The sequence below is a fragment of the Cladophialophora carrionii genome (assembly GCF_000365165.1).
Source record: "Cladophialophora carrionii CBS 160.54 unplaced genomic scaffold supercont1.2, whole genome shotgun sequence".
Taxonomy (NCBI): domain Eukaryota; kingdom Fungi; phylum Ascomycota; class Eurotiomycetes; order Chaetothyriales; family Herpotrichiellaceae; genus Cladophialophora; species Cladophialophora carrionii.
In genome coordinates this window covers 3,103,933-3,126,036 of record NW_008481827.1, presented here as the reverse complement: position 1 = coordinate 3,126,036, position 22,104 = coordinate 3,103,933, and the positions used below count along the sequence as shown (strand labels likewise).

At 55.3% G+C, this 22,104-nt stretch overlaps 8 protein-coding genes across 8 annotated transcripts; 6 read left to right on the top strand and 2 right to left on the bottom strand.

Annotated features, from left to right (window-relative positions):
• Nucleotides 1-1,624: 1,624 nt before the first annotated feature.
• G647_03199 (uncharacterized protein) lies at nt 1,625-4,524 on the top strand (the record flags this gene model as incomplete). Its single annotated transcript, XM_008727545.1, has 4 exons — nt 1,625-2,144; nt 2,199-2,686; nt 2,738-3,075; nt 3,129-4,524. The coding sequence occupies 4 exons, from the start codon at nt 1,625-1,627 to the stop codon at nt 4,522-4,524; spliced, it is 2,742 nt and encodes a 913-aa protein (XP_008725767.1).
• Nucleotides 4,525-5,700: 1,176 nt separating this feature from the next.
• On the top strand, nt 5,701-6,684 carry G647_03198 (uncharacterized protein; the record flags this gene model as incomplete). Its single annotated transcript, XM_008727544.1, has 1 exon — nt 5,701-6,684. The coding sequence occupies one exon, from the start codon at nt 5,701-5,703 to the stop codon at nt 6,682-6,684; it is 984 nt and encodes a 327-aa protein (XP_008725766.1).
• Nucleotides 6,685-7,112: 428 nt separating this feature from the next.
• On the top strand, nt 7,113-8,570 carry G647_03197 (uncharacterized protein; the record flags this gene model as incomplete). Its single annotated transcript, XM_008727543.1, has 1 exon — nt 7,113-8,570. One exon carries the CDS (start codon nt 7,113-7,115, stop codon nt 8,568-8,570), a length of 1,458 nt encoding a protein of 485 aa, XP_008725765.1.
• A 642-nt stretch (nt 8,571-9,212) lies between these two features.
• G647_03196 (uncharacterized protein) lies at nt 9,213-11,340 on the top strand (the record flags this gene model as incomplete). The annotated part of the gene is made up of 2 exons (XM_008727542.1): nt 9,213-11,000; nt 11,167-11,340. The coding sequence occupies 2 exons, from the start codon at nt 9,213-9,215 to the stop codon at nt 11,338-11,340; spliced, it is 1,962 nt and encodes a 653-aa protein (XP_008725764.1).
• A 974-nt stretch (nt 11,341-12,314) lies between these two features.
• Nucleotides 12,315-13,490, bottom strand: G647_03195 (uncharacterized protein; the record flags this gene model as incomplete). Its single annotated transcript, XM_008727541.1, has 2 exons — nt 12,315-12,987; nt 13,114-13,490. 2 exons carry the CDS (start codon nt 13,488-13,490, stop codon nt 12,315-12,317), a joined length of 1,050 nt encoding a protein of 349 aa, XP_008725763.1.
• Nucleotides 13,491-14,286: 796 nt separating this feature from the next.
• Nucleotides 14,287-15,792, bottom strand: G647_03194 (uncharacterized protein; the record flags this gene model as incomplete). Its single annotated transcript, XM_008727540.1, has 1 exon — nt 14,287-15,792. One exon carries the CDS (start codon nt 15,790-15,792, stop codon nt 14,287-14,289), a length of 1,506 nt encoding a protein of 501 aa, XP_008725762.1.
• Nucleotides 15,793-16,632: 840 nt separating this feature from the next.
• G647_03193 (uncharacterized protein) lies at nt 16,633-17,757 on the top strand (the record flags this gene model as incomplete). The annotated part of the gene is made up of 1 exon (XM_008727539.1): nt 16,633-17,757. The coding sequence occupies one exon, from the start codon at nt 16,633-16,635 to the stop codon at nt 17,755-17,757; it is 1,125 nt and encodes a 374-aa protein (XP_008725761.1).
• Nucleotides 17,758-18,160: 403 nt separating this feature from the next.
• On the top strand, nt 18,161-20,629 carry G647_03192 (uncharacterized protein; the record flags this gene model as incomplete). The annotated part of the gene is made up of 3 exons (XM_008727538.1): nt 18,161-18,406; nt 18,457-20,104; nt 20,172-20,629. 3 exons carry the CDS (start codon nt 18,161-18,163, stop codon nt 20,627-20,629), a joined length of 2,352 nt encoding a protein of 783 aa, XP_008725760.1.
• Nucleotides 20,630-22,104: the final 1,475 nt, after the last annotated feature.

Sequence of the window (22,104 nt, the reverse complement as noted above, 5' to 3'; positions counted from 1 at the left end):
TATCAAGACGGAGTCATCGTCGAGGTGTTCGTGAATGTTTATTTGATCGTGCGAGCAAACCCCGAAGACGAGGATTACCTGACAATCTCAACTTCGGGTCTGAGCAGCACCCAAGCACATATTCTCTATCGGAGCCAGTCCTGTACGAGAGGGGATGAGTTAATCAGAACACCAGGAGACTACGGAGTCCTTCTCTGAAAGTCCAAGCATGTGCAAGCGAATGGGACCCAACCCTTTCAACCTGCACAGCTTCTGGCATATTAATCGTCCTTAGTGGCCGATGCAACCGCTCATAGGACGAGCACGGGCGGAGTACTGTGGTAAATCCTGTGGCCCGGGTTGTTGGAAGATGGCTAACGGATGAGGGATGATGACTGATGTTGAGATCTTGAGCTTTCTACGTTTTCGGACCACCCAGCTATTCCGACCCAACCATCATTCCAAATCGCCAGCGAACAACTCGCTACCGCACAGAATGCAGGTTTCTTCAATGTGTCGTATCTCCATGACTCGGCCGCTCTCTGAGGCAGTTCTGCATGCTGTTATGTATGGCCCGAGCACACCCGCGACATCCTGCATATGCAACGTGGTTGTAAAGGTCGCCAGGGTGCCCCCAGGATCGATGGCTGCTTAGATAGCTCATTGCTCAATGCGGTCAAACTCCACTATCCGCGCCTAAACAGCTGCCGCCTCCATGATGCCTGCACGGTGGGTGGCTCCATCAAATAGTTCCTGTGGCTAGCCATGCAACCACGGGGCAGTGACAGCTTCCCTTACCCAGCATGCCCTTGCAATGACACGGAAGCTCATGCTCGGCTTCCACAACACAACGGCGCGGGTAGTGAGGGCTGGAGAAGTCGTTAGACGACAACAATGTGCGCTGCCTCAGCGGAGGACCAAAGCAAATGGACCTCGCATCAGCGTCGGACAATGGTGATGTCTATCAAAGGGAGATCAATCGTCACTCCACCTCGTTTTGCTCAGCACTCAATCTCGTTGTAAGCCCCATCAGCGGTCGCCGCCAATCGTGAGTCGCTCGAGCTCGGTTCAATGCCCCGTTCGCCAACGGCAGGCGCCAATCCAGCTCTCAGCTTGCTCAGTTCAGCCTCCCCACTGCGCCTAAAGCCCCCGAAAGCGACTGCGATTCGACCACCTCTTCCCGCTCTGCCCTCGAGAGAAGCCGAGTCCACGCCCACCAGCCTCTTCCGCCTCCACCCAGACTCCAAACTCCAAGCTCGAAGCGTCACCTTTCCGGCTTGGGACCTGACAGCTCGACGTCGATACTCCCACCCGCTCTCGATCATCATCATCACCTTATGTTCTTATTGTGCCTTGGGATCGACGTCATCCACTTCCCACTCCTCTCGCCGCAACTCAATTCCCTGGTGATTCCAAGCTCTCGAGTCTCCTCGGTTCAGCTCCGTGGAAGCCAGATTTCAATCCCTCTGTCCTGGAAGTCTCCCTCCGTCGCATACCGAGGTGCGCCAAAAGCTGACTCCAGTCGCTACCATGGTGCCGTTCGCAACATAGCTCTCCCTGAACGAGATTCACCTCTGTCGCCAAACGATCACTGTCTGCAAGAGCTCGGGAACTGGGCTTGTCTTGTCGCACCCACACCCTCACAATGTCTTCGAGACCCGTCACTCCCGTCTCACCCATCCAGAGCGCTCGTCCCGACCCTTCGATACACTCCGCGCGGCCGACAAGCGCCAGAATATCTTCTCGACCTATATCTTACGTCGGCACCCAGCACACCCAGCCCATCGATACGGGGTCGCAACTCAACCATTCTCAAGCAGGTTTGCAAGACCCTTCCGCCCTCGCGCAAGCTGCCGATCTCCACGATGAGGTCGTCAATCAGAATCAAGAGTCTCCAGAGCTCCCGCGAACGAATTCTCATATGTCAGGGTCGCAGACCCTGCTGCCCTCGAGAGGAGGCACGCTGAAGAAAAAGGCTTCGCTGCACAAGAGCGCGAGCCTCAAAAGGACCGCCAGCAAGAGAAGCAGCTACGCCGGCTCCGTGCGGAGCTTGCAGTTGGGAGAGAAGGAGAAGTACGAGGAGACGCCAGAAACCAATAGCGTCTTCTACTGTCCTGTGCCCACTACCGGAAATCCAACAGAGCTCCTCGCGATCCGGTTTCAAGGTAAGAGTATCAAGATCCGTTTGTACGCCAACGTCGTGGCTGACTTCTTCACAGCATGGCGCAAAGTCCTCAAGGATCTGATTAATTATTTCCGCGAACTGCATAAGACTTATGAGACGCGGGCAAAGGCGCTCATGTCAACTTCTAACGTCATCAACAATACCACCATACCGCCCAACTTCTTGTCCCAAGGCGGGGTGGGAGACGCCGCCTACATTCTGCGGGATTTCCACAAACAGGGTCTGAACGAAGCCAACAAGGCTCGGGACCTTGAGAACGAGGTCATCATACAACTGACCGGTCTGCGTAGCGATCTGCAACAGAAGATCAAGGAGATCAAGAGCCTGTCTGGTGATTTTAAGAATTCAGTAGACAAGGAAAAGGAGGCCACCAAAAGGGCAGTCCAATCTCTACAGGAAGCACTTGGCTCGGTCGATCACGATGCAGCATCCACGAGCGGAAAGGGTGATCCTTTCCTCGTCAAGCTAGCGCTCGATAAACAAATTGAAAAGCAGATTGATGAGGAGAACTATTTGCATAGGGTATGGTCGCTGATGCCAACATTATGAGGACCGCGATGCTGACCCTCATAGGCGTACCTCAACCTAGAAGCCTCTGGCCGTGAGTTGGAATCTATCGTGGTCGGTGAGATCCAAAAAGCGTACAATGTGTTGGCAGGCATTCTTCGCCGTGAGGCCGACGAAAACTATGACACGGCTGAAAAGTTGAAGGAAGGCCCGCTGGCGATGGCCAAAGATCATGAATGGGACGAGTTTACCACGAATAACAGTCAGATGGTTGACCCCAGAATCCCAATCAGGCAAGTGTCTCATATTGTGTATCCTGGAAAGGATCATCCTGCAGCGATCGAAGTGAGAAGCGGTATGCTGGAGCGAAAGAGCAAGTACCTGAAAAACTACACCCCTGGGTGGTGAGTACAGCCCCTCCAAGGCTATAAATGCCGGACACTGACATGTCTGACAGGTATGTTCTTTCTCCAACTCATCTGCACGAGTTCAAGTCGGCAGACCGGATTGCATTCCAGGCCCCTGTCATGTCATTGTATCTGCCCGAGCAGAAGCTGGGCTCCCACTCGGAGCTCGACTCTTCCTCACATAAATTTATGCTCAAGGGCCGGCAAACCGGGTCGATGCACCGCGGCCACGCTTGGGTGTTCAGGGCCGAGTCGCACGATACGATGCTTGCCTGGTTCAATGACATCAAAGAGCTCACCGAAAAGCGAGGGGAGGAACGCAACGAGTTTGTCCGACGAACGCACGCCCGGTCATTTTCTGGCAACAGTCTCAAACCCGCGAGCATCATCAGCTCAGAAGGCGGTCTGGAGGACGACGAGGCCGACCGTGTTGCTTTTTCTGGCGAACAATCTGTGCGAGGAAATTCGGTTGCTCCGCCTGATCAGGTCGCCGTCGCCGGCCTGGGTGGACTAGGTGTCGGAGCGGCTTCGCATGACAACGAAGACAACAGATCTGAAGCCGGATGGCGACCTCCTCAACAAAGACCAGCACCAGGTGGGCGATTTCCGTCAGATCTCAACGTTCAGCGCGGCTTACAAGCTCCGCTTTCCCCTTCTAGTGGAGAAAGTTCTGACCGAGACCGTGATGTAATAGCAGCCGCCGGTGGTCTTCCCGGGAGTGGCGTGCCGTTCGCAAACACTATGGAGAAACACACGGATTTGCAGCCGGAAGCGCATCAACCTGCAGCCCCAGCTCCTCAGCTGAACGCGGCCAACCAGTACACACAAGGTCATCATCCTAACATATTTCCAGCCCACCCTACTGCAGCTCCTCACGACGGAGCCAGTGAGTATGGTGAATGGATGGCACCAATCGGTGCTGGGGGAGGAGCTGCGGCAGGGGTTGCGTTGGCAGCAAGCACGATACATCGGCACAAGCAGCAACAGGAACAGGAACAGAGGGACCGTGACCGTACACCGACCGCCGCTCAAAGGCTGGACGGAGAGACAGCAATTCCACAGTATGGCGAGTCCTCGGCTCCGATCCCTGCCGTAACCGCAGCACCGATTGACGCACCGACCGAGCCTCGTGCGATGAGTGAATCGACCACAGCACCAAGCTCTGCCGTTGCGAATACCATCTCCTCCGGCACCGACACTGGAACTTTGTCGACTGTGCCTACGAGCACAGGCTACACGGCGCCAAACGGTTCCCTGTTTGACGCTAATGGTGTCTTTGTTGGACCCCGGGAAGCGAAGACTGCTCCGACTGAGTACACCCTAAGACCGGCGCAACGGTCACACAGTCATACGACTATCAGCCACTTGCATGTGCCCGGAGAATTTCCCACTACACTGCCACTTAACGAAGACTCGAGGGTCTACCGGGATGTGGTGCAACACTGACACTGATCCCAAGCAGCACGATCCGCGTAACCGCGGACTGTTGGGAGGCGTGCGAAGGGAGGGTGCCACAGACGTCGGTAATCAGTCCCGTCGCGCCACGACCATTTGCAAATACATATTCAGCGCTAATAGTCGGGATTTACCGCTGCTTGGTGCGAGTTTTTGAGATACCACGATCGCTATACGACTTCAATTCATCATCTCGAGCCGGGGGGGTGTTGTTCACGCAGCGTTGGCGGACATCTCGACAACATCTTCTCTGCATCAGGGATCGTTCGAGCAACAGGGAGGGGGAAAAAAGCCGTGGAAAGCCTTCGAAGCGAAGTATATGCGGCGTCAGCGGGCTTACCCTGCAGAAACGAATCGAAAGTTTGCAAACTCTGGTCCAGCTTCAATCTTTTCGCGCTCGACTGGATTGTCTCACCCTCATATTCTAGGTGATTTGTGTCACCAGCGTGAGCTGAAACAGAAGTGTCGACATATTCAAGCAAAGCATGCTGCTCTGATTACAGCTTGCTCACTGGGTCACCCGCGAAAGCTCCTCCGTCTCAACCCTAGAGCGAGCGAGATTCAAGTCGAGGGGTTACTGCCTTTTACCAGTCCGACTCCGAATTGAAGGTGTCTGTATGTGACGAAGCTATCAAATAGCTTCACGAGACCGTGGCGCTCCATGTTACCAACATCCCTCCATGTTGGACGCAGCTCTGGTGAACCTGATCACGTACCCTACAGGATGGCTGCGGTTTTCGAAGCAAATCGCGCCCAATGCATGATGGAATAGGGCACCATGCGGTTTACAAGCCCCAATTCCAGAAGAAAGTCTTGCAGCTAGACCCGCCCACTCAGCAAGCTCCTTTTCTGTGATCAAATGGTTCCCCTCTCGGCGAAACTTTGCAAGACTCGACGGTCGATGCCATCCACGCCTGGAGGCATCCGAGGTATGTACTCATGCACCGAGTACGTATCCGATACCCCGCACGATGGAGGGTGGATTGGTGATCCGATAGACATGTCCGATACCTGTACCCCGTACTTGTTGCTCGCCGGGGAAAGCACGGATCGCTGAGTCGAGCATAAGAAATCCGGAATATCAATAATCGTCTGGGCAACGGCGTCGACGGGCATGGTCGGAGCTGCAGGCGAGCACTATCGACTACCACTCTCAAAACAAGCAACATGGAGTCATTTACTCTATCTTTGACAAATGAAGCTCAGGTGTCCGGATTGCTATCGATTCCGTCCCGAACATCAACGACACCGTATTATCGGCCCTTGATAGTTGGTCTGCACGGCGGAACCTACTTTTCGAGTTATTTTGCCAACGAGACTGCAAGCTCGGCATTGAGAATAGCAGCGTCCCTCGGCGTACCATTTATCTCGGTCGATCGCCCTGGCTACAAGGATAGCACGGCTCTCCCTACGCTCCCAGCAGGGTCCACGTTCCTTCAGGAAGAGGGCAAATACCTCCATCAGCACATCCTGCCCGCAATATGGCAAGCATACGGTGCGGCCTCGGAAGCAACCACCGTTGTCATCCTCGCCCACTCCCTTGGCGCTCCCGGCGCCATAGTGGCAGCCGCGTTACACGCCCGAGAGCAGCAGCAACATACGTACCCTTGTGGCGGACTGATCATGTCTGGATGGGGTACCGTGCACGCGCGGCCTCGCGAGGCCGCAAAGCACATGATGGACACCCTGACCGTGAACGGGCGGATAAACTGGCCTCTGGAGCACAAGGACGCACCCATGTTCGGCGCTACCCCGGAGGAACTCGCCCTACGCGTTTCCCCAGACGTGCTCGCCTTGACATCCCAACTGGACCACTCCATGTCCCGTGGTGAGATCGAGGACGGAACATTCACCTGGCTGGACTACTGGTTAGATTACGCGAAGGACGTGCAATGGCCGATCATGTACGGGATGGCGCAACACGATGCACTGTGGAAGACGACGCGGGAGAATGTCGAGGACTTTGCGCGGGCGTTTACCAGTAGTCAGAGGGTCGAGAGGGGGGTTGTGCTGGAGGCGCCGCACTGTATGGAGCTGAGTTATTGGGGCCCTGGATGGATTGCGAGGTGTATCGGATTTGCCATTGAGTGTGCGGCCGCTGAGGGCGTCAAGCGTGCAACACAGGGCGAACAGTTGTCTTCGGGAATATGATTGTGATTGCTGGATGTACAGTACCGAGTACGTACCCAGTGTTAGGAGTCGTCAGCACAAAGCCTTGTCCAGGCTTGTCCCAAGAGCATGACACGAGTTACAGTACCTCCGGAATATCTCTCATTCCGACAACTTAAGTAACTGCCCCTGTAATCCTCAACCCTTCACTCCTGTGGTGGTGGTGCTGCTGGCGCTGCTCAGGCAACAGGGCGAACACCTCGTGTTTAATTGGTCAACCACAAGCGATCGAGCTTCTAATACGGGAAGCTAACGAAGTACCTACGCCATACAGTGAACTCCCTACCTCGTAGTCAAATACAGAAGTGCTAGAAGCCGGATCCTTTTCCACCCGCACATCGCGCACATCGCGCACATCGCGCACATGCTACAGTAACTAACTAACCGGCCACAATCTCCGTAACCCAACCATGGCCGCTCCAGAAGTGCGAAGAGGAGACTTCATCTACCGAGACACGCTCTTCGTCGACCTAGGCCCCAACAGACGCCACCCGCGCGCCTCGGCCCAGGACCTCAAAGACCTGCTCCTCCCCTCCAGCAAACAGAAGAAGGCCGGGTCCGGGTCCGCGCCCAAGGACCAAGTCGCGCACTGGTATGAAGCGCAGTTGATCCACTACGGGCTGCCGCGCTCCAGGGAGAAGAATACGGCGAAAGTGCGGCTGACTAATGCTATTGCTTCGAAGACGTTGGTTGTGCCCGAGGAGATTGTCGCCTTGGAGGCGGAGATGAAGAAGGAGTATGCTAGTGCGTTGAGGAGGGCGAAGAGTGGTGGTGGTGGTGGTGGTGGTGGTGGTGGTGCTGCTGCTGCAGGCAAGGGCGAGACGAAGGTGGTGGAGAGCAAGGCGAAGAAGACGAGGAGCACCAGCATGGCCACGACCACGACCACGAGCAAGACGACAGTGGCGCTGGAGATTGACGGGATTAAGGTCACGATTGATCGCGAGGCTATGGAGGTGGCGAAGAAGAAGAAGAAGGAGACGCAAACGGGGAAGAAATCGACGGCGGCACCAAAGACAGCCACGTCGAAGACAGCCACGTCGAAGACAGCCACGTCGAAGACAGCCACGTCGAAGACAGCCACGTCGAAGCCGAAGGGCGCAAAGGCGAGTGATTCGAAGCCTAAACCTGCGATGGCGGCGGGCAGTACGGCCCTTGCTGCGTCTCGTCCGAAGGCCCAGATTCCCAAGCAGACTGCAAGACGAGGTGGTCATTCAGGTTACAGCGTCACGGATCGCCTAGTTCCAAGCTCCTCTCCTGAGAAGCCACGAGCCAAGCAGACCGCGCGACGAGGTAAAGACGACCCTTTCCATCACAATAACCGCGACCGCGGAGCACCATCTCCCTCACAGACATACAATCGCACGCCGCTCTCTTTCCAGCACGATGTCGACATGGACGATGCACCTCCCGCTTACGAGTCCATCGACTTCAACCAGCAGCGAGAATCGCCGACGTTGGAGGATTTCCCGATTTCAGGAACCTACTTCTTCCCAGGAAACTCATTCCAGCCGTTCAGTCTCACGCTCCAGGTGGACGACCGCTCCCACCAGCTCTGGGGCCAGTTCCACATCGGGTCCAAGGAAGGAGTCCTCTGCGTGAGCGACATGTCGGACATTTCCTGTGACCAGGCCGTCTCCTTCGGCTGGAGATCGGAAGATCAAGACGACGGCTTCATGAAATTCGGACGCGGATGTGATGGCGTGATCGAGTTTGATGGCGAAGGATGGATAAGAGGTCACTTCAACGGGTTGATGTATGGTGAGGATGTGGAGTTTACGGGCGAATTGGTCAATGATGAGGGTTTGGATGTTAGGGAGATGAAGCATATCTGGGATGACTTTCCGAGGAAGGCGTACGGGAGGGGGTGAGTTATTCACATCACGGACAGTTCTCTCTGAGGCGTGATGTTCTCATGTTTGAAGAAGAGTGAGAATTCCCCGAGCTCACTCCACTTACCTGGCGAGCCGGCAGAGGCTTCGGGAGAGATTGATACACTGGGGAATCTGGTCGCTGTACGGTTGGCCATGGTTGTCTGCGGGAATCTTGTCGCATAACGGCGCTCTCTGGACCCCATGTAGCCCTGGAACCATTGTTCGGTGGGAAATTATCTACCGTCTAAGATAAGACTCCTACTTACGCCTTGTTTGTGCTGCGCTCAGGACCGCGTACGGATCCTTCCGCTCCGTTCGGATCGACGCCAGCGATGCTTGCTATCGCAACGCTTCTGCTACTCAACTTCAATCCTGCATGAGTCCCTCTTCCCTTCACCCTCGGCCGTTCTCATTCTTACAGAGATCGACCCTGCACATCCTCTCCTGCCGCCTGCATGAACGTGGCGTTCTGTATCGAATCAGCAGCTGTGTGGCGGCCTCGGCGACAGCTGGTGACAGGGATCGGCGTCGACTCGTGTTCTGGCCCGTTTCCAGCCAGCCTCATGATGAAGAGGTCAGGGCCCCCGGTGGCGCGACAATGTCTGTGTGAACATCCATGCGCACGGGCTGAGATCCCTCATGGCGTCGCGAAGGGACTCGCTGCTATCGGTGCGATCACCGAAACAAAGAAAATACTCGACAGACCGACACCAAAGACAGGCTCGACTCTCCATCGCCATTGAGGAAGGCCGGTCCCTGCGACCGCCGCTCGCCAAGGACGACGAGGTGTCCAAGTCTTTCCTCAAGGATGTGTTCTCCCTGCCACAGTCGACCACATTCACTCAGGCTGACACGTTCCCGTGTCCGCTGGAAGTACACCCGGGGAAGCGCGTTAGGGGGTTCTCCAGCGGCGCGGAAGATGCGACGGAGCTGGAATCTCTAGGCTTCAAGAATCCGTTTGCCGAACCCAACGAAGCGCAGCAACTCGACATCGAACAGCGCGGAGCCGTCATACGACGCGCCTACACCGACATCGATGCGGAAGAGGCTCATCTACGCATTACGCGCTCGGCCTCGAACGCGCGAGTCCGCGCAAATCGCCCGCTCGATCGCCTCAGAAGATGGGTGGGCATCAATTCTACCATCAGACCCGGCGCTTTTACAGGGCTGGAATATGCTGCCGGGTTTGCGACCACGTATGCCACTGCGATTCTTTCGCAGAATGCGGCCCTCGTGTACAAGCGAAAGGCCATGTACGTGCTGGAATACGATCTTGGTGAGGACGATGGTAGACCCCAGGAACTCATATGGACCATGCTGATCACACGAACCGCAGACGACCAAGGGGTGCTGCTCTGCGGACCGCCGAAGCGATGCGAAACCGTCGCCAAGCTACGAAAGTACCTGGAAGAGGACAGCAAGCAGGACTCTCTCCTCCGACTGGTCTACGTCTGCAACAACGAGGAAGCGATCAACTACCTGAGCGGCGCGTTTGGCATCTCGGGCTCCAGCGCCGAAACCGAGGAACGCAGCTTCCGCGACTGGATGCAGGACGACCGCGACCTGCGGAGGGCCTCGCACAAAGCTATCCGGTGGCGGCCAGCCTTCGACATGGCCAGAGGCGTCATCTGCACTGCCTTTGGGCTGGATTTCGGGTCCCTCGTCGTTGGGCCCTCGCCCGCGCAGACGCAGAACCATAACCACCACCACAATCACAGCCAGGCCCAGAACCAGAACCGCGTCGGCAATGCCTCGCTCTACCGCCAACGCATCGCCGTCTACATGCAGCGAGCCTTCTCCGGAGCCCTGCCAGGACCGCGCGTGACTCGCTTCAACTCTGGATCTCGCCACCTGCCCGACATGGCGAGGAGCGACACCGTCATCATCTGTGAGTACTCGTCCGGAGAGGCCGGGGAGATCGTTAGCGGAAACGTCCTGCTGGGCCTGTACCCCGAGCGCGAACGCGCACCGTCTCGGAATGCCACCTCGATCCCAACACTCCAGGCCGTCCTGTCCCATGTCTTCGACGGCCTGTACCAGCTGTGGCGCGATCAGATCGCGCTGATCCACGAGCCCCACGCCCTCCTAGAAGACCACATCTACGCACACCCGTCGGATTCGTCTTGCGCGCCCGACGTGTGGGCCATGTCCCAGCGACTGCACAACATGTTGAAACTGGTGAACCGGCACTCCAAGGTCGTCGAGGCCGTGCAGGATGACTTCGCCATCTTCTCCGAAGGAGAGCATGGGTACGAGAGAAACTACGAGGACGCCATCGGAACCGGTATTGGCACCGGCACCGGCACCGGCACCTCGACCGGGACGAGTAGCAACAAGTGGCTTACGCCTCTGCTGGACGATTTCGAGATGCTCGCCGAGAATATCGTCACGGACTATCTCCAGCCGTTGGAGCATATGATTGACCTAGTATGTGTGATGATGCCTAGCATTTGTCCTAGCTTTTATCCCAGCATTTGTCCTCGCGTTTGTCCCAGCATTGATCCTAGCATTCGTCAATCTATCTTTTCTCGAAGTCTCACTAACTCTTCGCCTCCATCTCTACAAATCCGTGACGATCCGCGACTCGAGACAGTCCCTCGAACTGAACGCCAGCCTGTGGCGGCTCAGCTGGATCACATTCATCTTCCTGCCCTTGACGTTCCTGGTCGGGGCGTTTGGCATGAACGTCGACGCCTTTGAACATTATCCGAGTTTGAAGTGGTATTTCGTGGCCGCCGTGCCGTTGGTATGTACATTCTCCGACTGAGATTTGATATCGAGATTTAAGGTCTCTGATCTGGTCTCCAATCTAAATCTACGATCTGGTCTGAGATGTGGTCCGAGATCTTTGAAATGTAGTCACTGATCTCTGGCCTCTAATCTCTGCCCTGTTCATTCTTACCCCTGCTTCTCATACAGACCACACCTTGACTAACTTGACGGCCCTGTAGATGATCATGGTGATATTCTTCTGGTTCGCCATGCGCCGGTTCGCGCCGGGCCATCACCACAAGTCGAACGTTTTGGATGCCACGGTGTTGAGCGCCGGGTTGGGTATACGCTCTTTATAGCCGGCAAGGGTCTCACTAATGCCTATGCCCATGTCTATGTCTATGCCTAATTATGGCTGTGTCTGTGTCTGTGCCTGTACGTGCGTGTCGCGCGATGTTGTTGCCCAGATACATGTACACAGTACCAGGTATGATACCTAGGTATCCGTCCAGATGGATTTGTGCTTCTGCTAGACCGCAAGGCTTGACGTTGGATATTGGATGTCGGATGTTGTCTGGGGATGGAGGATTCTCTGGTCTTTCTACTCCGTATACCTTACCATCTACTCGACTCGGTGGTGAGTGTTCAGGGTCATGATTTGATGCGTCCATGTCCATGTCCATGTCGATATCAATGTCGATATCAAGGTCAATATCCACGTCGATGCCAATATCAATGTCGATGTGCTCGTGCTTCTGGCTGTGCGTGGTTGCATCTAGGCAAGGCTGGTCATTCATTCCACTTGTTATACTGGTCCGGACAACAAGATGGTACCAGATGAAACAACATAATGTATGTACCCCAAGACGCATTCTTTGCAATACACGAAGTGGAGAGACCTGGAGCATCTTCTGTACGGTCCTGCCTTGTTCTGTACCTAGTCATGTACTCATGTACTCATGCAATCATGATACACTCGCTCATTACTTTATCCTATTCAGCAGCGATTCTGTAGGGCTAGACGACCTCTCAAACAACAGCAGCGCCATATAATTGACGTATGGCCGCCTCGTCCAGGTTCCTTGCGGCAAATTTCTCCAACGCGACTTGCGCCTCGTCGACCGCATCCACCACCGGCAGTAGAGACGCCGTGTTATTCCGCATACTCAGCAAATGACTCCGCAACTGTCCTAGCAGGACACTCATACCCGGGTCGACAGGATCTGCTGTGTCCTCTAGGCCGAGCGCTGACTCTGTCGAGTCCATCGACTCTGCTGCTGCCGTCGCCGCTGCCGTCGCTGCCGTCAGAGCCCAAGCTAATGACCTTCTATCCTCTGCAGCACCGGCAGCCTTGATCCCCATGATCACAGTGTTCTCTCGTTCGGTTTGGCCGTCCCCGTCCCCGCCCTCCCTCGCCAACGGATGCAGCCCCCGTTCCTTCCGCCTCGTCAACTCCCTACTCCCGCGAAGTCCGTCCTCTAGCGTCTTCAACTCCTTCTTATCCAGCTTGAGCGCTGCCTTTTCCCGACTGATCTGCCTGCCCAAAAGCCGCGATGTCTGCATGTTGCACGTCAATTGCGCTTGCAGGGTGGAGATCCGCGCGAGGGTGCTTGAAAGGTCGAAGTCGTCTGCGGCGTTGCCGTTGCTATTGCTGCGGGATAAAGTGGGCGGGAAGGGCATGCGAGGTAAGCGCGAGAGAAGTCTATCGTCACACGCGTACATTAGTACGTATACATTAGCGTTGGTCGGTCAATTCAGTTGCGTCCAGCGATATGGACTCCACGTCATAAAGTAAGTAAGTACTACGTGGGAAAAGCCAGCGACTCACCTCGAAGCCACATCCTCGACGATCTTGGCGTATTCGGCCTCTGCTATCGCGGTCTTGGATGCCGTCGCACCTGCACGCGGCGGTGCGCCGGGTCTACTTGAATCTCTTGCGCTCGGTTTGCCGACTCGCGGGATCCGCGCGTTGGGTCCTCCTCCGCCGGAGCGCTTGGTTTTCAGATTCGAGAGGATCGAGTGGATTTTGTCCTGAGATGACTGGGGGAGGGGCTTCCATTTCTTGCGGATCGTCGCTTGGGGGATGTGCTTGATGCGTGGTTCGAGGGTGGGACGGGTGTGACTGTGTGCGGACGCGTCAGAGTGTGAGTGGGAGTGTGTGTGGCCTTGCTTCGTGGTTCGGGCTGCAGGCTTTGAGGCACCCATTGTGGGTGGGTGGGTGGGTGGATGGATGGAGTTTGTTGAAGGTGAGGTCCAGCTAGAGGGGAGCGGCGGGAAGATGATACCGAGAGGGATTGATAGTCTCTCCGATCGCGTCAGTGTACTCTGTTCTGTGGTGTGTTCCGTTCCCTCACGCGTTACTGATGCGTACCTTGCGGCCATGAATCGCGGTATTGATTTTGTGGCCTAATTGGGTTTAGTTGATGTGTGTTAAATACGAGGCTGCATTAGGTAATCAACCACCAAGTACTCCGTAGCACCAGTAGATACCTAGGTACATTCAACAGTACGGAGGATGTGTCCGGTATGTGCACTATCTCACTTCTCAGCGTGTAGATAACGTGGCTTGCGCGATGAACCTGCTGGCAAACAACCCCGAACCCGCTGTCGTAGTGATATATCGCTTGAGCGTCTTTTCCGGTACCTCGTTGTGCATAGATATTCGCGCTTCGAACTGTAACGGACATGAAGCGGTCGTCTGTGATAGACGCCAACCTCACGACACGGGGTGACGGGCCCCCACATCGTCTTACTCGCAAGGTTCCTTCATCCGGCCGTTTCCCAAATTTTCCATCGAAGTGGAGCCTGACCAGGTAAGGAGGACTGGAGCAATCTGAGGAGTGATGGAGGATGCCAGCTTTGCGCGAATTGACGAGATATTGCTTTGCGGTTCACTCGCTCAATCCTCGCCACCATCACAATGTTGCTACAATGACGGGCTGACTGAATTGACTATACGTATCTGTTTTTCTACTGTCTAATCATTCCATCCATCCACCGTCTAGTAGGTATACTGAAAGCCTACGACACCCTCAATCAACCGCCCCTTGGTCCTCGCTCTCCGGTTTGCGCACCAAAACCACACCGTACACGCACACACCACCGCGATCATCAACAAATGACTCCCGATGCTGACCCAGATAGCTGTCAGATACCGCGGTGCCTCCTTCTGCCGGACAATATAGCTTCCCGCAATGCCACCGAGACCATTGCACGCGGAAATTGCGGCCGCGACGGTCGCGCGCTTCCATTGTCCAACGATGTTATTTGCCTGGTAGGCGTTGAGGGCCGCCCAATTCGAGATGTATGCCCCCGTGGCAAGGAAGGTGCCGATGTATCGCACCGTGACTTGAGTGGGGAAACCGAGCATGCAGAATCCGGCGATGAGGCAAATGGCGTTGAAGACGATGATTGGGGCGCGGATGCGGTATCTATCGCCGATATACGACGACAACAGGACGGGGATGACGGAGTAGTAGTATGGAGGGGATGAGAGCAGGATCGCTTTGTTCGAGGAGAAACCCATGCCGGATTGGAGGATGATGGGGAGAAAGTACGACAGGGCGGTGGACACCAGGTTCAGCAGGAAGAAGAGGATGCAGAAGGCGTAGAGTTTCGGGTCGAGGAAGTGGACCAATATTGCGGACAGGCGGAATGGTTCGGGTTTCGCGCCGTCCTGGCGGTCGTCATTGATGCGGGACAAGGCGAGAGCCTTTTCGTCCGAGGTGAGGAAGTGGAAGGAGTGTTCGGCGCGGTCAGGGAAGTCGATCATCCAAAGGTAGGTGATAAGGCTGAGGAAGACGGTCACGGCGCCTTGGACAAGGTACATCCACTGCCAGCCGCGGAGGCCGTGGCGGTGATCGAGGTGGTTGAGCCCGAAGTTGACAATCGACCCGGTGGCGAGGACGATGATCTCCCCAGACTGCAGCAGTGCGAACCGCAGTTGTTGTTCGTGCCGCGTGTACCATGTTGAGATGAGATAGGTGAGCCCGGGGTAGATCCCGGACATGGAAATGCCCAGAAGAACTCTCAATGCTATCATCTGTTGCCAGCTCGTAATCGCTGCTGTGCACATGGTAATAATCCCGAACGCACAAGTCGTTGCTGAGAAGAACAGCCGCGGCCCAACGAACCGAAGCAGAATGGTCGCCGGAAGCTGGCAGCACACCGAAGCCACAGTGAAGATGAATATCGATACCGAATACCGATCTCCTGTGAGGTTGAGATCCGACAGCATGCTCGTGACTGCTGCTGAAGAGATGATCCCACTGTCTAGCAGATTCAGCGAGCATAGTATTCCCGCTATACTGCATAGACGGAGGTCCACCTTGAGGCGCAGGCGTGCTTCTGCTTGTGCTCGACCGAGACCATACTGGACTGTCTCTTGGGTGATCTCGACGGGTAGCTCTGTATCCGAATCGCCATATGAATGCTCGGTGCTGGAAGCCGCATCGGGCGTCTGAGGTTGATCATGGTAGATGCCATTCTTCGGTCGTGGGGACGCCATCAGCTGGAACAGACTGGTAAGGCGAAGGTGGTACGCTGTTCAGCCACCGAGGCACGTGCGAGGGTGATAGCTCTCCCGTGACCCGGATTAGCAAGTGTTTTAGGTTTACGAGTATACACTGTGGCGACCCAGCCAAGAATCGAGATGGAGTCCATGTCAATTCGGAGATGATGCGGGGAATGCGCCTGGCCGATTCGAGACGCCGGCAGTACCACAGTAGGAGTAACAACCGCAGCCATCGCCGAGCAGTCAGTCGGATGAGTGTATTTTGACAGCTAGATCACGTCCGATACACATTATGGTGGAAGGTTGCCGTGGTGCCGTGGTAGTAAACCTGGACCAAGATCAAGGCTCTGCTCTGCGGGCGACGTTGACCAGTACCACAGCCACTCGCGTTCACATGTCAGACACGTTGTGGAGATGACCGCACAGCCTTACCGCGAGTGGGTTTCAGCCTGGTCACGTCCGGCCAATTAAATATCGCCGTGTGACGTCGGCCGATCCGAAGTCCACGCGATCTCGGCCGGGCGAATGGAAAGAGAAGTGCAACCTTTCATCCAGCCGTGAGCTCAGCCTCAGTTTTCGTTCGAGAACCAAACAGAACAACTCTGTCCGTGTGATAGCCCTGTGTGCTTACCGTGACTGTTGGAGATCCAGCCGACCGCGCGATCGATGCTTTCCGCACGTAGATCATGCCCGCGCAGTTTCAACTTCCTCTCACATGCTCTGTTTTCTTTCCTTGATCCAACACTGACTGCCACAGCAACACACTTCTCCTCCACCATCCTCACATCCATACACACGCCCACACCCACTACAAGCTGAACTCTGCAAGCAACCATGGTCGAGCTCGTTCCAGCACCTGATCCAGTCTCTTTGCTTCCTCCACTCCTCGCGTGTCTGCCTGCCTCGTTCGCTTCGCCCAGACCTCCACCGGCACTGCTACCCCTGCTGTCGCCAATCCTCAGACAACGCCTGCAAATACACACATCTGGCGCTTCTCGGGAGAGTTGGGCCTCTCTTTTATGCTGGGATGCGACCAAGGGGGAACGACTGAGGGATAAGATCGAAGAGGCCGTGTTTGAGCCACATCCATCCTCAGGCGAGATTGAGGTGGGCGATACACATCAGCTCAAGTACAAAAGATTTGACGAAGAGACTTTAAGAGCCCAAATAGCATTGATTGACTGGCCATTTACGGCAATATATCTATGGTGCAGCGGTGGAGAGGAGGGAAACGGGTGGAAGCTAGCAGAACTCCTGCCGTTTGATGAAGATCTCCGGCAGGACTCCTCGTGGTCGAACTCCGTTGCAGAAGCAAACGAGAGCTCCAACGAGCGATTGGTGAATGAAGCTCTGCGCGAAGCAGACGAAGCAGCCCTTGGGAAAAATCAGAGAAATCTATCGGTGCCCCCAGCCGATGAAGATGATTACTGGGCCATGTACGATCACACGCCCGGCAGAACCCCTGCTCGAAAGGAGTCGGTCCAGCCTCAGCCAGGTGGTCCTTCCGAGGACGATTACTATGCACGGTATGGCACTGTACAGCCGGCGATGGATAATCACGACCCAGACGAACAAATGGAAGACAGCTCAGAGCCGCGGCTGAACGGGAATGCTCTACAGCAAATGCTTTCACAGCACTCTCAACCTCCCAAAGAACTAGATCCGCCTCCGTACCAGGGGTCTCTCGCGGCTGACGCCGACCAGGGGGACGAGAAACTGGTCGAGGTGACACATCCGGTGCCATCCTCGCCATCCTCGAGAGGTTCAGATGCGGTGGCTCGCCTGGAAGAACATGCAGAACGTTTTGGGGCGTCGGAGATTGGCATCAAGCAACACATCAGCACGACTATGAAGAGCATGTACCGATTAGCCCGCAGTGCTGGCATCACCAGGGATGAGTTTGAGCATATAGCCCGTCGGGAGCTGGAGACGCTGAGTCTTTTGGATCTGGATGACTGAGCTGTGTGTAGTTTGCTCGCGCATCATATTTAGATAGGGGACTCAGCCGAGAAAAATGAACTTGCATATGGCTGGAATCTGATTTGGGGTAGCGACGGTGTCACGTGGCAACCCCTTTCCACGAGGCTCCACGAGGCTCTGACGCACGGGCCACCTCCCTTTCAATGGCGTGAATGGCAAGTCTGACGCGTTTCGGCCAAAAAGTTATGGACACGATTCCACTCCAGCCTCAATTCACTTTTGAGGCAATTCACTTTGAGGGGGCCTGAAGTTCATCTGACCTTTCCTTCACTGTGCCTTCGTTTCTCCCTCAGCCTCTTTTCTTTCTTTCGTTAATCCCACCATTTCTGGCCGCCTTCACCCTCGCCGCGGCCGAACCCTTTGTTTCTGCGAGACGTTGAAGATGTCGACACCCAACTCGACCCTGCGCCAGCGGGGTCCCAAGAAAGAAAACAAGCCTGTGGTGGATGGGGACAAAGAAGACGACGAGGCCTTGAAAAGAGCCTTGGACGAATTAAACAAAAGTGTGTCAAATGACTGGGACTACAGGCTAGCATTGGGGATAATCATCATCCTGGCCTTTGCGACCCGATTCTTTGGCATCAACCATCCCAATGAGGTCGTCTTCGACGAGGTGCATTTTGGAAAGGTATGGTCAGAATGCGTAGAAGGCTCAAACTCGACTAACCACCATTCCAGTTCGCGTCCTACTACCTGCAACGTACCTACTTTTTCGACGTCCACCCTCCCTTCGGAAAACTCCTGTTCGCCCTGGTTGGATGGCTTGTTGGATACGATGGCCATTTCCTCTTTGACAACATTGGCGAGTCGTACATTACGAACAATGTGCCATACCTGGCATTCAGAGGTCTCCCGGCCTTCCTTGGAGCTCTGACGGTCGTGGTGGTCTACTTGATCATGTGGGAGTCGGGATACTCCCTGCCTGCCTGTGTTCTGGCCGCCGGATTGGTCCTCTTCGACAACTCTCACGTCGGACAGACTCGCCTGATCCTCCTCGATGCCACGCTTGTCTTCTTCGTCTCCCTCAGCATATACTGCTATGTCCGCTTCTACAAGGAACGACACGATGCATTTGGCAGGAAATGGTGGAAGTGGCTTCTATTGTGCGGCTTCTGTATGAGCTGTGTTATATCCACCAAATATGTCGGCGCATTTACTTTCTTCACCATCGGATGTGCCGTATTGCTCGATCTGTGGGATCTTCTAGACGTCAACCGGAAGGGAGGCGCCTTGGATCTCTTCACGTTCGGCAAGCACTTTGTGGCTCGAGCTGTGGGACTCGTCATCATTCCATTCTTCTTCTATCTGTTCTGGTTCCAGGTCCACTTCGCCATCCTGACCAGATCCGGCCCGGGCGATGACTTTATGACGCCAGAATTCCAAGAGACTCTCAGCGACAGCATGATGCACCAAGCCTCGATCGACATCCAATACTACGACCACATCACCCTCCGTCACAAAGACACGAAAGTGTACCTCCATAGCCATCCAGATCGGTACCCTCTCCGCTATGACGATGGCCGTATTTCCAGCCAAGGTCAACAAGTCACGGGCTACCCCTTCAACGACACAAACAACAACTGGGAAATCTTGCCAAGCGAGCCCTCACCTGACCCATCCGCTTGGGCGGGCAAGCCTGTGCTCAACGGGGAGGTGGTCAAACTCCGCCACGTGGTCACAAACACCATCCTCCTCACCCATGACGTCGCGTCGCCTTACTATCCTACGAACCAAGAATTCACCACCGTGCCACTTGACGTCGCCGCCGGAGAGCGCCACAACGACACCCTGTTTAGTATCAAGATGGAACAAGGCAAGCAGGGCGCACCGTTCAGAACTATGTCCGGCCAGTTCAAACTGATCCATTACCCGACCAAAGTCGCCATGTGGACACACACAAGTCCCTTACCGGAATGGGCCTTCAAACAGGCTGAAATCAACGGCAACAAGAACACTCAACAGTCCACCAACATCTGGTACGTGGAAGACATCCCATCTCTACCGGAGGACTCGCCCCGACGAATCAAGGAGGCAAAGAAGACGAAATCTCTGCCCTTCTATCGCAAGTATATTGAATTACAGCGTGCCATGTTCTACCACAACAATGCCCTTACCGCGTCACATCCATACGCGACACAACCGTACCAGTGGCCCTTCCTGCTCAGGGGAGTCAGTTTCTGGACCCAAGACAGCACGAAGCAGCAGATTTACTTCCTGGGCAATCCGATAGGATATTGGATTGCGAGTGCCCTCCTCGCCGTCTTTGCCGGCATCCTTGGCGCCGATCAATTGAGTCTACGCCGCGGGATAGATGCCCTTGATCGCCGTAAGTATTACTGTGTTTCCCATTTCCGCCTTTCGTAAAAAGGAACCGCCCATTAACACAAATATAGGCACGCGATCAAGACTGTACAACTCGACGGGCTTCTTCTTCCTCTGCTGGGCGGCGCACTACTTCCCCTTCTACCTCATGGGCCGCCAACTCTTCCTGCACCACTACCTCCCTGCACACCTGGCGTCGTGTCTCGTGACAGGCGCGCTCGTCGAATTTATCTTCAACGTCGACCCGGTCCTCGACGACGACGTACCGCCTAGCAGCGCGGCCGCGAAGAAAGATCATAAAGCCGGGCAAAAACCCCATGACAAGGCGCGCAAGCACTTCCAAACCGCAAACGAGAGGCTCAAGGGCCAGAGCATGCTGGGCACGTGGATCGCCACAGGGGTGGTGCTGTGCGCCGTGCTCTATGGGTTCTATTTCTTCTTCCCGCTGACGTATGGCTGGCCGGGCTTGACTCCCGCGCAGGTCAACGCCCGGAAGTGGCTAGGTTATGATTTGCATTTCGCAAAGTGAAGAAAAAATATGAGCAACGGCAAGCAAATAGGGGTTGGTTGGGGAGGTACAGCCAGCGCAGCAATAGCGTAACAGAGCGAGCAGAGCAGAGCAGAGCAGAGCACAACAGGACAGGACAGGGCCGGGGCCGTGAGAGCAACCAAACGCGAGGAAAGCTCAAGAAAGCTGAAAAGTCTTGAATCAAATGCACAGGAGCGTTGATGCGTTGCTAAGGTAGCGCCCTGCTGTCTGTGTGTTTCCTGAATCTGAACTCTGAGCACTGCACCTCCGAACTCTGCAGCGGGGACGAAGGGAAGCAGGAGAGCGGGAGAACAGGACCAGGAAAGCAGGATACCGGCCCGTATACCCGTGTACCATACGTGCGTGTCCTTGGCCGTGTCCTGCGCGCTGTACCATGAACTAGGTATTTGTTGGCACTGCCAATTCCAGTCTTGCCTAGGGTGCTAGGTGCTATGCTGTGCTGCACTGTACTATACTGAGTACTGTATTCCAAAGGGAGCAAAGACTCATTCAACCCAGCCACATACCGACCTATCCTTGTGTAGCACCTGCAATTGCCTTGGTTGGCAGTCACGTCGGAGGGGCTGAGCCTTACTTCATACTCTAGCTTTACTGTAGTCTCAGCTTCTCGATCATCATAGAATATACAGAATCCAGACCACTGCCATCACCTTGCATACTGTCTACCCTCGCACCTATGTACTATCTCCTTGCACGCGTCCTGTCTCCCTCCCTGCGTGCTGACTACCTCCTTACGTATTGTCTACCTCCCTGCGTACTGTCTACCTATATATGGTGCTCCTGCCGTATGCCAGTATGCAGATGTCTTGACATTGTATATCTATATCTATATCTCTGGATCAGTACTATAGGACTTTCCAGGCACGCACAATCACACAGTCTCGTACATACGTACTGCGTACCGTTCGTGTATCTCGCACATACCTACCAGGTAGGTACCTAGGTAGGTATCAAGCGGGCATATCGCTCGGCGCGGTCATAGCAGCAACTCCCTTCCACCTTGGCCTCACCCTCGTTGCGGAGTAATTACTGACACATTCCGTACAGTACCTCGTATCAGACCCTTACTCCGTACTTTGCATACTTTGCATCTTTTTCTACGATCGTCATCGTCCAATCCAGGGCGTCACCACCTACGTACTACGGCGTACTTTTGGACGACCCCTCCCCTCGTATGACGAGGCGAGGACTCCCTCTGGACCCTCCTCGCTCCATGCATGCAGACTGGCACGACTGGGGACCGGAAAAGACGGAGCGACCCGCGAGGCCAAACAACGGACAGCTTTACAAAGTACTCGGACTCGTACGAGTTAAATACCCGTGTCGGGTGGTCGGGTGTCGGCAGAGCCCATCATGTGCACAAGTGGCCACCGAAACAAGGGAGTCGGTCGATGCTTTTTGCGCTCGGGGGTTCCGGCTGTCGGCGTTTTGTCTCCAGCATATGTACTCCGTAC